The sequence below is a fragment of the Macaca thibetana genome, chromosome 1 (assembly GCF_024542745.1).
Source record: "Macaca thibetana thibetana isolate TM-01 chromosome 1, ASM2454274v1, whole genome shotgun sequence".
In the NCBI taxonomy this organism is placed as follows: domain Eukaryota; kingdom Metazoa; phylum Chordata; class Mammalia; order Primates; family Cercopithecidae; genus Macaca; species Macaca thibetana.
Window position 1 is genome coordinate 113,179,566 of NC_065578.1, and position 14,273 is coordinate 113,193,838.

The 14,273-nt window shown below is 41.7% G+C and overlaps 1 protein-coding gene across 9 annotated transcripts in view; it reads right to left on the reverse strand.

Annotated features, from left to right (window-relative positions):
* Positions 1-14,273, reverse strand: part of PTPN22 (protein tyrosine phosphatase non-receptor type 22) — a 64,030-nt gene that overhangs the window by 44,811 nt on the left and 4,946 nt on the right. For 7 of the 9 annotated variants that reach the window (XM_050747769.1, XM_050747738.1, XM_050747718.1 and 4 more), the window contains exons 2-9: positions 6,756-6,864; positions 6,402-6,478; positions 5,571-5,666; positions 4,495-4,533; positions 2,971-3,042; positions 2,805-2,864; positions 1,324-1,466; positions 888-954 (exon numbers count right to left, since the gene is read on the reverse strand). In XM_050747769.1, the coding sequence (XP_050603726.1) occupies positions 888-954; positions 1,324-1,466; positions 2,805-2,864; positions 2,971-3,042; positions 4,495-4,533; positions 5,571-5,666; positions 6,402-6,478; positions 6,756-6,864 (663 nt within the window). The remainder of the gene's footprint in view (positions 1-887; positions 955-1,323; positions 1,467-2,804; positions 2,865-2,970; positions 3,043-4,494; positions 4,534-5,570; positions 5,667-6,401; positions 6,479-6,755; positions 6,865-14,273) is intronic. The other 2 variants (XM_050747728.1, XM_050747787.1) reach the window with 1 other exon arrangement.

Here is a 14,273-nt window from a genome sequence, read left to right on the forward strand (position 1 = left end):
TCACCGTGTTAGCCAGGATAGTCTCGATCTCCTGACCTCGTGATCCACCCGCCTCAGCCTCCCAAAGTGCTGGGATTACAGGCGTGAGCCACCGCGCCCGGCCTCTTTTTTTCTTTTTTTTTTTTTTTTTTTTTTGAGATAGAGTCTCTATCACCCAGGCTGGAGTACAGTGGCTCAGTCTCTGCTTGCTGCAACCTCCACCTCCCGGGTTCAAGCGATTCTCCTGCCTCAGCCTCCTGAGTAGCTGGGATTACGGGCATGCACCACTATGCCTGGCTAATTTTTTTGCTTTTCTTTTTTTTTTTTGAGATGGAGTCTCGCTCTGTCACCTAGGCCGGAGTGCAGTGGCGCGAACTTGGCTCACTGCAAGCTCCGCCTCCCCGGTTCAAGCCATTCTCCCACCTCAGCCTCCTGAGTAGCTGGAACTACAGGCGCCCGCCACCACGCCCGGCTAATTTTTTTGTATTTTTAGTAGAGACAGGGTTTCACCATGTTTGCCAGGATGGTCTCGAACTTCTGACCTCGTGATCCGCCTGCCTCGGCCTCCCAAAGTGCTGGGATTACAGGCGTGAGCCACCACGCCCAGCCTAAATTTTCAAACAGACACATTCAAAAATGAAAATAGGTGAAATTAATTTTAATAACATAGCCCAATATATATTACATTTCTAACAAGTTCTCAGGTGATGCTGATGCTTCTTGTCTGTGGACCACCCTTTAAGACCCACCTACCTGGGAACTAATTTAATCATCTGACAGAGTGGGTCTACAAGTACATTTTCTAGAAAAAATGAACCATGAAGATAGATATTTTGAAAAACCAAACAATTACTAATATGAAAGCAGTAGAGTAAGAAAATGGGAAGTGCCTGCTGAGAGAAACTCACCCCATCTTTTAGCAACATCCATGTATAGTCAATAGCACAAATAACACCAGTCCTTCCACAGCCAGCACTGAAATGAAAGATCACAGTAGCATGTATGCATGTATACCTAGAGAGAATGGACCATTGACAGTAGCTGGAAAATTTCACCAACAGATTTGAGGAAGAAGATGCCTGGGGACAATTAAACTTCCCAAACCCCACCATTTCCCAGAGCACATTTGTCATGCCACAGGTCCTAGGCAACATCTCAGAGCAAGAGTCTCTAGAGTTGTACTACTCACAAGTAACTTATCAGAAAAACATGAATTTAATGCTTAGGTTGAATTTATTGTCGTTTGTTTCTGCTATTAACCTTTCCCCCTTTCAATTACAAAGTCCTGGCCAGACGCTGACATTTGGTTCATTCTAGGTAGAAGGTTTATACATAGCATCATACCTGCAGTGAATGCATATAGGAACACTGTCATCCTCTTGGTAACAACGTACATCCCAGATGAGCTCAAGGATAGGGTCTATAGATGAAGGTACATCATGGTCTGGCCAATTCTTGTAATGAAACTGGTAGATAGTTCGAGTGTCCTATAAAAAATAGCCAGATGGGAGGGGAAGAGAGGCAAGGGCAGAAAAACTACCTATTAGGTACAATGCTCACTACCTGGGGTGATGCGATTATTCCGTGGCACACAGTATTCCCATGTAACAAACCTGCACATTTACGCCCTTATGTATTATATTCATAAAATTAAAGTTGAGGCTGGGTGTGGTGGTTTACACCTGTAATCCTAGCACTTTGGGAGGCCAAGGCAGGCAGATTACTTGAGGTCAGAAGTTCAAGACCATCCTGACCAACATGGGGAAACCCTGTCTCTACTAAAAATACAAAAATTAGCCAGGCATGGTGGCACACACCTGTAGTCCCAGCTACTGGGGAGGCTGCAGCACAAGAGTTGCTTGGACCCAGGAGGCTCAGGTTGCAGTAAGCCGAGATTGCACCACTGCACACTCCACACTCCAGCCTGGGTGACAGAGCACAACTCTGTCCCCTCCTCCCCCCCAAAAAAAAAGTTGAAATTATTTTTAAAATAGCCAGGATAATAAGACAACTGAAGGCTGGAACTCCACCTCATTATACCAAGACATCAGTCTGGCATACTAAGTTTTATCTATATCCTTTTAGAAATTTATTCCGGTTTCTTCTCTATAAATCTCAGGTGACCAGATGCTTTCTGAAAACAATTAAAAGTGATTTCAGGTCACTTTTGACCCCATCTGCCCCATTCACAAGAGGCAATAGCTGGATATGAAAATAGTTGGGAAACCAGTGTTTCCCAACCGGTATGCCTCAAATGTGCCACAATCATGCTGATATATTAAATCTCTTTGCCTTAGAGAAGCTGGGCAGGGCCTAGGGCAGCCTAAGCTCTCAAACTGGTCCCCAGTCTCTATGTACTGTTCAGCTTCTGTTTACCCTACAAATATTATCATTTTATATGTGTGTCATGGTAGAGAATAGATTGAAGACATATTATACCAACGGTTTCTTCTTTTTTTCTTCTTCTTTGAGACAAGGTCTTGCTCTGTCACCCAGGCTGCAGTGCAGTGGCACCATCTCAGTTCACTGCAACCTCCGCCTCCAGGGCTCACATGATTTCTCCTGCCTAAGCCTCCTGACTAGCTGGAACCACAGGCATGCACCATCACACCCAGCTAATTTTTTTGTGTTTTTAGTAGAGACGGGTTTTTGCCATGTTGGCCAGGCTCAAAATTCTCTTGAATATGAAGACTCATTCACGACATCAAAGACCCTACCACTCCCCATTGTCTTATGCCCAGCCTTAGCTACACACATCTATATTTACTTGCCTGATCTCTATAGGCTTTTGATAAACTCAAAAGCCTTAGAGTTTTTATACTTACACTATTGAACTTAACTTTTAGAGTCCTGATTATATAATCAGATTTCCTTTTTTCAGCTTCCTAAAAAGAAAAAGAAGACCAAAATATTAGTGATTGCAAAGAGAAGCTCACTATAAGGTAGACCCTGAAGGCTTTACTCAGACATGAGAACAGACATTATACTTACACAGGATATAGAGAAAGGGCCAAATTCCAGCTGCATCTCTCCTGGCTCAGCCCAGTAGCGCTCACACTTTTTCTGTTGCACAAAGCAGAATGCAGTGATTTCCCTCCATGTATTCTAGTCTCTTCGGGGGAATAAAACCCACTCCCTCATCTGGAAGCATATTTAGCTCTGTCCTTCACCTTAGGTTAGGTGCGTCTAACCCCCTTGGGCTTCAACCCCTACATTATTAAAATCTCCAAAGATGGGAAAACAAACATTAAAGGATATATAAATTACAGACTTCCTGGGAGTCTGAAAAAGTAGAAATAGAAGTCTTTGACCTATTTTCAGTATTTCACAGGAACTAACAGAAATTATATGTCTACTAAAACAGCTGCACAAGCTAAGTGAAATACCTAGTTTCCTTGGTTTTGATTAGAATTGTCAACTCAGAATGGCAACAGTAGAACAGTGATATCCAGTAAAAATATAATGTGAGCCACAAATGTAATTTTAAATTTTCAAATAGACACATTAAAAAATGAAAAGAGGTGAAATTAATTTTAATAACATATCTTAGCCCTGCATATCAAAACATTTTGACATGTAACCAATATAAAATAATTATCAGATATTTGGCATTTTTTACTAAGTCTTCAAATTCCAGTGTGTATTTTATATTTATAGCTAATCTCAATTAGGATGCCAAATTTTGGAAGTATTTTATTTCCATTTAGATTTAATAAAACTTACATCTGAAAAATTTTCACATACTCAAACAGCTTTCTGATAGCTGAATTGCATGTCAGTTTTTAAGTTTAAATCAATTAAAATAATTGAGTTCCCCAGTCACATTAGCCGTATTTTAAATGCTCAATAGCTGTATGTGTCTGGTGGATGCAATATGGGACAGCACAGGATTAAAAGCTCTGGCTGGCAGTTAAAGATATCTGATTAATAGAAATGGGCAAGTGATTTGTTAAATCTTTTTTTTTTTTTTTTTTTTTTTTTTTTGAGACGGAGTCTCGCTGTGTCGCCCAGGCTGGAGTGCAGTGGCCGGATCTCAGCTCACTGCAAGCTCTGCCTCCCGGGTTTTTACGCCATTCTCCTGCCTCAGCCTCCCGAGTAGCCGGGACTACAGGCGCCCGCCACCTCGCCCGGCTAGTTTTTTTGTATTTTTTAGTAGAGACGGGGTTTCACCATGTTAGCCAGGATGGTCTCGAACTCCTGACCTCGTGATCCGCCCGTCTCGGCCTCCCAAAGTGCTGGGATTACAGGCTTGAGCCACCGCGCCCGGCCGATTTGTTAATCTTAAAAGCATATTTTGTTTTTAACTTTAAAACATAGAGTCTACTGAGAAAACAAATAGGATTCTTATGAGAAAAAAAAAATCCCCTGAGAATCACGTGGCATTGCAAAATTGAAAACTAGAAAGATGACATAAGTTTTATCTAGGCACACTTAGGTAAGTTCTGCTGCCAATTTCACCTTCCTTTTTCTTCTTTCCTTTGTTTGTAGGTCAGCAGGTACTAGTAAGTAACTTACCTTTCCCATTTCATACTCCATGCATGCCATAACAATGATCTGGGGGATGAAATAGATAGAAACTTAAACATTCATGTATAGTTAGAAAGAGCAGTTAATACATGGATCCCAGAGTCAGAAAGTATTAACCATTCTTTTTTCTTTTTTGTTTTTTTTTTTTTTAACCAAAAAAGAAATCCTGGTAACTTATGAAACATTGCTCTTACTCTTCCTTCATTCTGACAATACTTCCCCTTTCTCTGTTCAAACCAGTAATCTTGTTACCAGATGAACCTGTCAAGGTAAGAACTTTCTAATTTTTAAATTTATTTTTATTATTTTAAAAAATTTATTTATTTTTGAGACAGGGTCTCATTCTGTCACCCAGGCTGGAGTGCTGTGGCACAATCTCAACTCACTGCAGTCTCAACCTCATGGGCACAAGCAATCCTCCCACATCAGCTTCCTGAGTAGCCGGGACTATAGGCACACACCACCACTCGCAGCTAATTTTTGCTTTTTTTGTTTTTTTTTGTTTTTTTTGTTTTTTTTTTTTTTTTGAGACGGAGTCTGGCTCTGTCGCCCAGGCTGGAGTGCAGTGGCCGGATCTTAGCTCACTGCAAGCTCCGCCTCCCGGGTTTGCACCATTCTCCTGCCTCAGCCTCCCGAGTAGCTGGGACTACAGGCGCCCGCCACCTCGCCCGGCTATTTTTTTTGTATTTTTTAGTAGAGACGGGGTTTCACTGTGTTAGCCAGGATGGTCTCGATCTCCTGACCTCGTGATCCGCCCGTCTCGGCCTCCCAAAGTGCTGGGATTACAGGCTTGAGCCACCGCGCCCGGCGATTTTTGTATTTTTTGTAGAGACAGGGTTTTGCCATATTGCCCAGGCTGGTCTAGAACCCCTAGGCTCAAGCTATCCACCCCTCTTGGCCTCCCAGAGTACACCTGGCTAAGAACTTTCATTTCCTTAGACAAGAATGGCATTGTGATTCTGACTAAAAGAGGCCTGAACCCTGAAGTTCCACTGACCAATTTTTTAAAGGCACTGTTTTTAATAAAGTAGAGAATAAAGTAACAGAAGCAACGCTATACTTACAAGGACGTTGTATTCCCAAATCATCCTCCAGAAGTCCAGGAGGGTTGTAGATAAAGGACCCTGGGTGGCAATATAAGTCTTGGGTCCATAAACTCCCTAAAGGGGAACAGAAATTACGTGGCGTGACTACAAATAATACCGTGTTCTCACCTAGTCCTCCCCTTCCCTTTTTTTTTTTTTTTTTTTTGAGACAGTCTCACTGTGTTACTCAGGCTGGGGTGCAGTGGCATAATCACGGCTCACTGCAGCCTTGACCTCCTGTTCTCAAGCAATCCCCTTACTCAGCCTCTCCAGTAGCTGGGACTACAAGCACATGCCACCACACCTGTTTAATTTTTTAACTTTTTGTTGAGATGGGGTCTCATATGTTGCCCAGGCTGGTCTCAAATTCTTGGGTTCAAGTGATCCTCCCGCATCAGCCTCCCAAAGTGCTGGGATTACACGCATGAGCCACTGAGTCCAGCCAGCCCTCCCCTTTTTTTAGGTATCTAGGGAAATGTGGACTGCTTTTATTTTCTTTTTCTTTTTTTTAGATGGGAGTCTGGCTCTTGTCGCCCAGGCTGGAGTGCAGTGGCCTGATCTCAGCTCACTGCAACCTCCACCTCCCAGGTTCAAGCAATTCTCCTGCCTCTGCCTCCTGAGTAGCTGGGACTACAGGCGCACACCATCACGCCTGGCTAACTTGTGTACTTTTAGTAGAGACAGGGTTTCACCATGCTGGCCAGGCTGGTCTTGAAACCGTGACCTCTGGTGATCTGCCCACCTTGGCCTCCCAAAGTGCTAGGATTACAGGCGTGAGCCACTGCGCCCGGCTGTTTTCTTTCACTGTACCTTAATGAAGTTGGCATTGATGTAGCTGGAATCCTCATCAGAGGTTATCAGGGATAGTTCTACCCGGCTATAATCATCTATAATACAAAAGACAGACATAGTATAATTAAGAGAGCTTAGTCAGCAGATTTAAGTCAGGGCCTAACACTGTGAATAGTGTATGCTCATGCGTGAACAAGTGAATGAATGAATGAATGAATGAATGAATGAATATTCTTTTGCAGTCATAAATAGTACAAACTAAGTTGTCAATACTATGTTCCAAGGTCAGGATCAGTAAGCAGTGAGTACAAAGAAATAGTAATGATTGAGGTTGGGAGAAAGTATGAGTTTATAGAGAGAAATGGAACTTACAGGGTAAAATATCCTTATATCTGTTTTTCTTGATATTCTTGGGCTTCTCAGCCACAGTTGTAGGATAGGTTTTGTCTGCCTTGTACTTGGTAGATTGCCTTTTCAGCTTCTGTAATAAGATTCCAAGAATAATTAATCTTCATAGAGAAATGGGGTAAGAAGCTATCTCTAAAGAGCTTTCCTTTTCCACTGGCAAAACATTCTACCTCAACCCTTTTATTATCTTCTGGTTCTGACTCCATTCAGGACAGAGCTGCAGAGCATAAAGAGACCGGAGTTCAGTGACATTTGGGGAAGTGAAAAGATCACACTTACTGCAGCTGAGCCATAGATAGTGTGAACTTAAAGGTGAAAGTTGTGAATATTTTAAGAACCAAATATCTTCTGGAAGCAAGCTATATGCTCCACCCAAAGGGAGATATTAAAAGCTTAATTTACTTTCTTCATAACTGCTTTTTAGTTAAATGGTCAACTGGAAAATTATTAAGTTCCATTAGTCTTTTTACTTCAGATCACTTTTTTTTTTTCTAAGTAGAAGTGGAGCTTAAGCTGAATAAAATCTGTCTGTATCTAGCAAAATTTCAAAGATTTCAGTTCCAAAAGCAGTCACTTTTTTTTTTTTAAATAGAGTTTCACTCTGTCACCCAGGGTGGAGTACAGTGGCTTGGCCACAGCTCAATGCAGCCTCAACTTTCTGGGCTCAGGTGATTCTCCCACCTCAGTCTCACCTCCCACCTCAGCCTCACCTCCCACCTCAGCCTTACCTCCTGAAAGCTGGGACCACAGGCGCGAGCATCACACCTGAATAGTTCTCATATTTTCAGTAGAGAAGGGATTTCACCATGTTGCCCAGGCTGGTCTCAAACTCCTGGGCTCAAGCAATCCACCTTCCTTGGCCTCACATAACTTTTATTACAGTATATTATCATAATTGTTCTATTGTATTACTAGCTATTATTGCTAATCTCTTGTTGTGCCTAATTTATAAATTGACCTTAATTAAAGATATGTATGTATAGGTAAAAACAACATAGTATGCATAGGATTTGGTACTATCTGCAGTTTCAGGCATCTACTGTAGGTCTTCAAACACATCCTCTGTAGAGAGAGCCTACGGTAATTTGAATTCCTCTAGATTTTCAGAACTGGATTTGAGAGGAGAGATACTGAACTGATATCTTTTTGTTTGTTTGCTTGCTTGCTTTACTTTGAACCCCAAGAAGCTATTGAACTATCTTTATACCATATTTTTACTTCAAGATGGATATGGATAGAAATGGACTAATTTGGGAATTTAAGGACACATGAAAGACTATGCTGAATTTCAGCTGAAGTTACACCAATTTTTCAAATCTCCCTACTCTTAAGCAACCCCAGAATGATCATTTTCAGGTTGCTGTTGATCCCAGGGCTGCTGAAAAGATCTCAAGTCCCAGAACAGTTTATTCTAGGAATCTCCAGAACTAAGCTCAGTGCATACTCCTTGTTATACTGTTTTTATTTATTTTTGTTTTATTTTGCTTTTGGAACACTTTCTAGGGAGAATGCTATACACAAACCCCTTTGCGTAAGATATGCTTCAATTAATTTGGCAAAATGTTATAAAGGTGATGGATGTGTGTGTATGTGTCCTATATTTGTTTAGCTGCCTTCACTGCCACCTTCAACAATGAGGCAGAATGGCTTTTATTTGTCCTACTCCTTTTCTCCCCCTGGAGTAATCTAGCTGGATGACAAAGGGAGACACTCTTAGCAAAACATCACACAGGAAATGCCTACAGAATAATTCATTTGCAATGTATGAAAGATTTGATTTTTTTCCTTCAAACATCTTAAGGTCATACCACTGTGAAGACTTCCTTTTTCTTTCTGCATTTTTTTTTTTTAGACAGTGTCTCGCTCTATTGCCCAGGCTGGCGTGCAATGGCATAGTCTCAGTTCGCTGCAACCTCTGCGGCACGGGTTCAAGCAATTCTCATGCCTCAGCCTCCCAAGTAGCTGGGATTACAGGCGCCTGCCACCACGCCTGGCCAATTTTTTGTATTTTTAGTAGAGACAGGATTTCACCATGTTGGCCAGGATGGTCTCGATCTCCTGACCTTGTGATCTGCCTGCCTTGGCCTCCCGAAGTGCTGGGATTACAGGCGTGAGCCACCGCGTCCAGTCAATTTTCTTTTGTATTTTTAGTAGAGATGGGGTTTCGCCATGTTGGTCAGGCTGGTCTTGAACTCCTGACCTCAAGTGATCCCCCCACCTCGGCCTCCCAAAGTGCTGGAATTACAGGCGTGAGCCACCGCGCCCGGCAGGCTTCATTTTTCTCTTCCACCTCTCTTCCTGCCAGACACCTGGGATCCAATACCCCAACAAAGAACACATTAGGGCACAATTAGGACAGAAGAAGTGATAAACTACACCAGAAAAGGAGGAACTCTGAGAGTAGAAAGCAAAAGGGTATAAAAGAGGAAGCAGGGTCATGGGGATGGGTTTAAGTTTGGGAAGAAAAGATACGAGATCTAAAGGGTGAAGTTATTTCTCTGCCAAGTACAAGGTAGGGGGTGTGAGTTCCCTAGAAGAGGTACCATCAAGAGAAGTCAGGGGAATAGTTGCCAAGAGGATAAAGTGAAGAGGCTGGGTGTGGTGGCTCACACCTGTAATCCCAGCACTTTTGGAGGCCGAGGCAGGCAGATCACTAGGTTAGGAGTTCGAAATCAGCCTGGCCAACATCGTGAAACCCCATCTCTACTAAAAATACAAAAAAAAAAAAAAAAAATTAGCTGGGCGTGGTGGCTGACCCCTGTAATCCCAGCTACTCAGGAGGCTAAGGCAAGGAGAATCGCTTGAACCTGGGAGGAAGAGATTGCAGTGAGCCAAGATCACGCCACTGCACTCCAGTCTGTCATCCAGCCTGGGTGACAGTGTGAGACTCCGTCTCAAAAAAAATAAAAATAAAAAAGAGAATAAAGTGAAGAGAGAGCTCAGCATCCCTTATGGGCCCTGAAATAGGGTGGAATATGTGAGAAACCAGATTCTGTGTATGCTTGATAAGCTAATAGTAAGTTCATTTGGTTTGTAGATGATACTACCCCTTTCGTTTCAAGAAAGGAGAGGAGAACGGGGATCCTGGCCAGTATAACAAGGAGTACTAGATTCTAGAAATTCGGATTGAGTCATTTGCATGTTATTCTCATAGACTAGTAAATAAAATAAAGTCACTCCCAAAAGAGAACAGAAAGTAAAAGAAAGTACAAGACCACGATATCTTTGCCTTGAAGGACTACATTATTGAATAGAAGACATAGCATTTTAGAGACATTTTAGAGAGAAGAAAATCAAACTTGGCCCTCCTGTGCTAGGTGGGAGAACACAAAGTTTGGTTATCTCCAGAACTTTGCAAGGTAGTTCCTCCGTGCCTTGCAAATATAGGTCAGTATTATCCCAAGCCTCCATCAGGACAGAAAAAGCGCGAGTGGTAAGGAATGGCATTAGGAGTTCAGGCCTCTAAATCCAGTAATCAGGAGAACTACCAACAGGAATGGAGGACAAAACTGAATTGTCTGAGCGTGCAGTGCAATCATCTTCAACAAGATCAACAAACTTATCGAGGTTAGTTTCCAGTGCAATAGTGGGGCAAATGGGTAGGTGGGTAGGCAATAGCTAAATTGGGGTGAGTAAACCAAGAGGTTCAACTTTAGATACATAAAATGTGAGAAAATGGCAAGAAATGTGTGTGTTTGTTGGTTGGTTGGTTTTTGAGACAGAGTCTTGCCTTGTCGCCCAGCAGAGAGTGCAGTGGCGCAATCTTGGCTCACCTCGACCTCTGCCTCCCAGGTTCAAGTGATCCTCCCGCCTCAGCCTCCTGAGTAGCTGGGATTACAGGCACCTGCCACCATGCCCAGCTAATTTTTGTATTTTTTTTAGAGATGGGGTTTTACCACATTGGCCAGGCTGGACTTGAACTCTTGACCTCAAGTGATCCGCCTGCCTCAGCCTCCCAAAGTGCAGGGATTACAGGCGTGAGCCACTGTGCTTAGCCAAGAAATGTGTTTTAAGTGTCCTGTGAGTAAATGAAAATATAGGACTAGATGGTCCCTAGTGAGAGACTAGAGTTGGAGTTAGAGAAGTCAGCTTCAGAGGTGATGTGATACATTTATTCTGGTGGTGGCATTTTTAAAAATTGCACATTAATGTGCACAAAGGTCAAGAAATGCCGATAGATATGTTCAAGTGATAGGCTGATTCCCAGGAATGAGTAGTGTCAATTCATAGATGTTTGTGCACTTGCTCTGTAGGATGTACCATGTTGATAACTGTTTGGTTAGTATCATTACTGTAATACATACAGAACCAGGATGTATCTATGTCTCCTTTATAGAACCAAGATGTAACCAGAGCTTTGATCTGTCTCTGGTCTTCTATTGAGTCTCCAGAAGTTGCTATAGTACCAGTCTGAATTCTAGTATATTTTAAATCATTAGCACTTAAACCTGGCCTTCAGAACTAGTTATCTTCTTTCTGTTGGGATTCAATGAATCGTTCATATTTAATAAATGCCTTTTTTTTTTTTTAAGATGGGGTCTCACTCTGTCATCCAGGCTAAAGTTTAGTGGCGTGATCTCGGCTCACTGCAACTTCGCCTGCAGTGAATCACTTGTGGTAAGCCAAGATCGCACCATTGCACTCTGGTCTGGGCAAAAAGAGCAAAACTCCGTCTCAAAAAAACAAACCAACAAAAAAAAAAAAACTGAAATTGTGGTAAGTGCTATGAAAAATAACATATGGTGCTAATAAGAACTTATAATAGAAGATTTGATCTATTCAAAGAGGTCCAGAAAGCTTTCTCTGGCCAGGTGTGGTGGCTCATGGTTGTAATCCCAGCACTTTGGGAGGCTGAGGCTGGAGGATCACTTGAGTCCAGGAAGTCAAGTCTGCAGTGAGCTATAATCAAGCCATGGCACTCCAGCTTGGGTGACACAGCAAGACTCTGTCTCCAAAAAAAAAAAAAAAAAAAAAAAAACGGAAAGAAGAAAAGAAAAGAAAGCTTTCTCTGAAGAAGTGACCACCAAATTGAGATCTAAAGAATTATTAGTCGGGCATGGTGGCTCACACCTGTAATCTCAACACTTTGGGAGGCTGAGATGGGAACCCCAGAGGTTGAGGCTGCAATGAGCCATGATCACACCACTGGACTCCAGCCTAGATGACCAAGTGAGGCCCTGTCTCAAAAAAAAAAAAAAAAAAAAAAAAAGGCCAGGCACTGTGGCTCATGCCTATAATCCCAGCACTTTGGGAGGCCCAAGGTGGGCAGATCACGAGGTCAGGAGATCGAGAGACCATCCTGGCTAACATGGTGAAACCTTATCTATACTAAAAATACAAAAAATTAGCCGGGCATGGTGGCATGCACCTGTAGTCCCAGCCACTCAGGAGGCTGAGGCAGGAGAATCACTTGAACCCAGGAAGCAGAAGTTGCAGTAAGCAGAGATCGCGCCACTGCACTCCAGCCTGGGAGACAGAGCGAGACTCCGTCTCAAAAAAATAAAATAAAATAAAATAAAGTAAAAGTACTAAATGTTATCTAGGTAAAGAGGAGTGTGAGGAATGTTCAAGGCAGAGGTAACAACATGTGTGCAAGGCCCTATGGCAGAGGAAGCATGGCAAGGACAAGAAAATGAGCATGCTATAAGAAGCTGGAGAGACACTATGTAGGGTATTGGTAGCCATTTTAAAAGGTTCTTTGGGAGGTACATGAAGTTCTATTTGTGAAGCACTTTTAGCACAGTCTGGAACACAGTTCTATGGATTAGCTGTTGTGACTGTGGAAAGCAGATGAACAGAAAACGTATATAAGGAAATGCAGATTTAAAATAATCATGGAACATTTTCAGGCTCAGAAATCAAATAAGTGAAATTAGCATAATAAAGTACTATTTTATGCTAGTTATATCAGAAAAAAAAAAACATGATTTTTACCTGATACAGTTTAAGAGGTTAAGAGGCTTTGAAAAAAAACAGACTGGTTTCAAATCTGGGTTTTGCCATTTCATGGGTAAAATGAACATAATATTCTCCTCTTGGGGTCGTTGTAATGATTAAATGAGATCATATATGGCAAAGCACTTCGCAGATTGCCTGATACATAGTAAGTAGGCAAAATTTTTTCATCTTTTATTCTTTTTTATATTTATTAAGTCTAGCAGAGTGGTAGAGAAGATGATAAATTCACATATTGCAAATTAGAAAAACTCCTTTGGAAATACATTTGGTAATACTTAACCAATTAGATGCTAATAGTCTTTGACCCAGTAATAACATTTTTGGGGATCTAGCCTAAGGATTAATCCAAAAGAAGGGAAAAACCACATGGAAAAATATATTCATATTAGTGTTATCAATAATCATTAAAAATTAGAAATTACTCAAATGTCTAACAATGGAGAAATAATTAAATTATTTGGATATTACTATGTCTCAGGAAGTTTATATACTTATTATCTTCACAGCAGTTCCTCAAAGTGAATATTATTCCCAGTAATTATTCGATTACTGACTTAATCAAAGGTCACACAGCTAATCATGGGCATAACCTAAATTCAAAGCAAGATTTATATGACTCCGAAGTTTTTATGACTTCAGATGATAAAGCAAGACTACCTGAACTTGAAATTCAATTCCACCACTTACTAGCTATGTGACCCTGAGCAAGTTAATTAACCTCTCTGTTTGTTTCCTCACCTATAAAATGGAAATGAAAACAGTACCTTCCTCAATGGAGTAAATGAGTTGATACATGAGTGTTTAGAACAGTGTCTATAAGAGGTATACAAGCATTCTCTATTATGATTATTATTCTTTCATTATAAAAAACAGATGGACAGACCGGGTGCAGTGGCTCACACCTGTAATCCCAGTACTTTGGGAGGCCAAGGCGGGCAGATCACGAGGTCAAGAGATCGAGACCATCCTGGCCAACATGATGAAACCCTGTCTCTACTAAAAATACAAAAATTAGCTGGGTGTGGTGGTGCACTCCTGTAGTCCCAGCTACTCGAGAGACTGAGGCAAGAAAATAGCTTGAACCCGGGAGGAGGAGGTTGCAGTGAGCCGAGATCACGGCACTGCACTCCAGCCTGGTGACAGAGTAAGACTCCTCAAAAAACAACAACAACAACAACAAAAAAACCCACATGGACAAATACATGTCCATGTGATGATGCTGCATTATCAACCATTAAAAATTATATACATTTTAATCAGCCTGATAATTTTGGTATAATGGTAAGTGAAAATATGAGAATACAAAATTGTACCTATGCTATAATAACCATAATATAAAAAATTATATAAATGGACAAGAACTAGAAGATCCACACAAAAAAGCTGTTGTTGGTTTTCGTGTGTGTGTATGACAGGGTCCCACTCTGTCATCCTGGCTGGAGTGCAGTGGTGCAGTCTCAGCTCACTACAACCTCCATCTCCTGTGATCAAGTAATCCTCTCACTTCAGCCTCCAAGGTAGCTG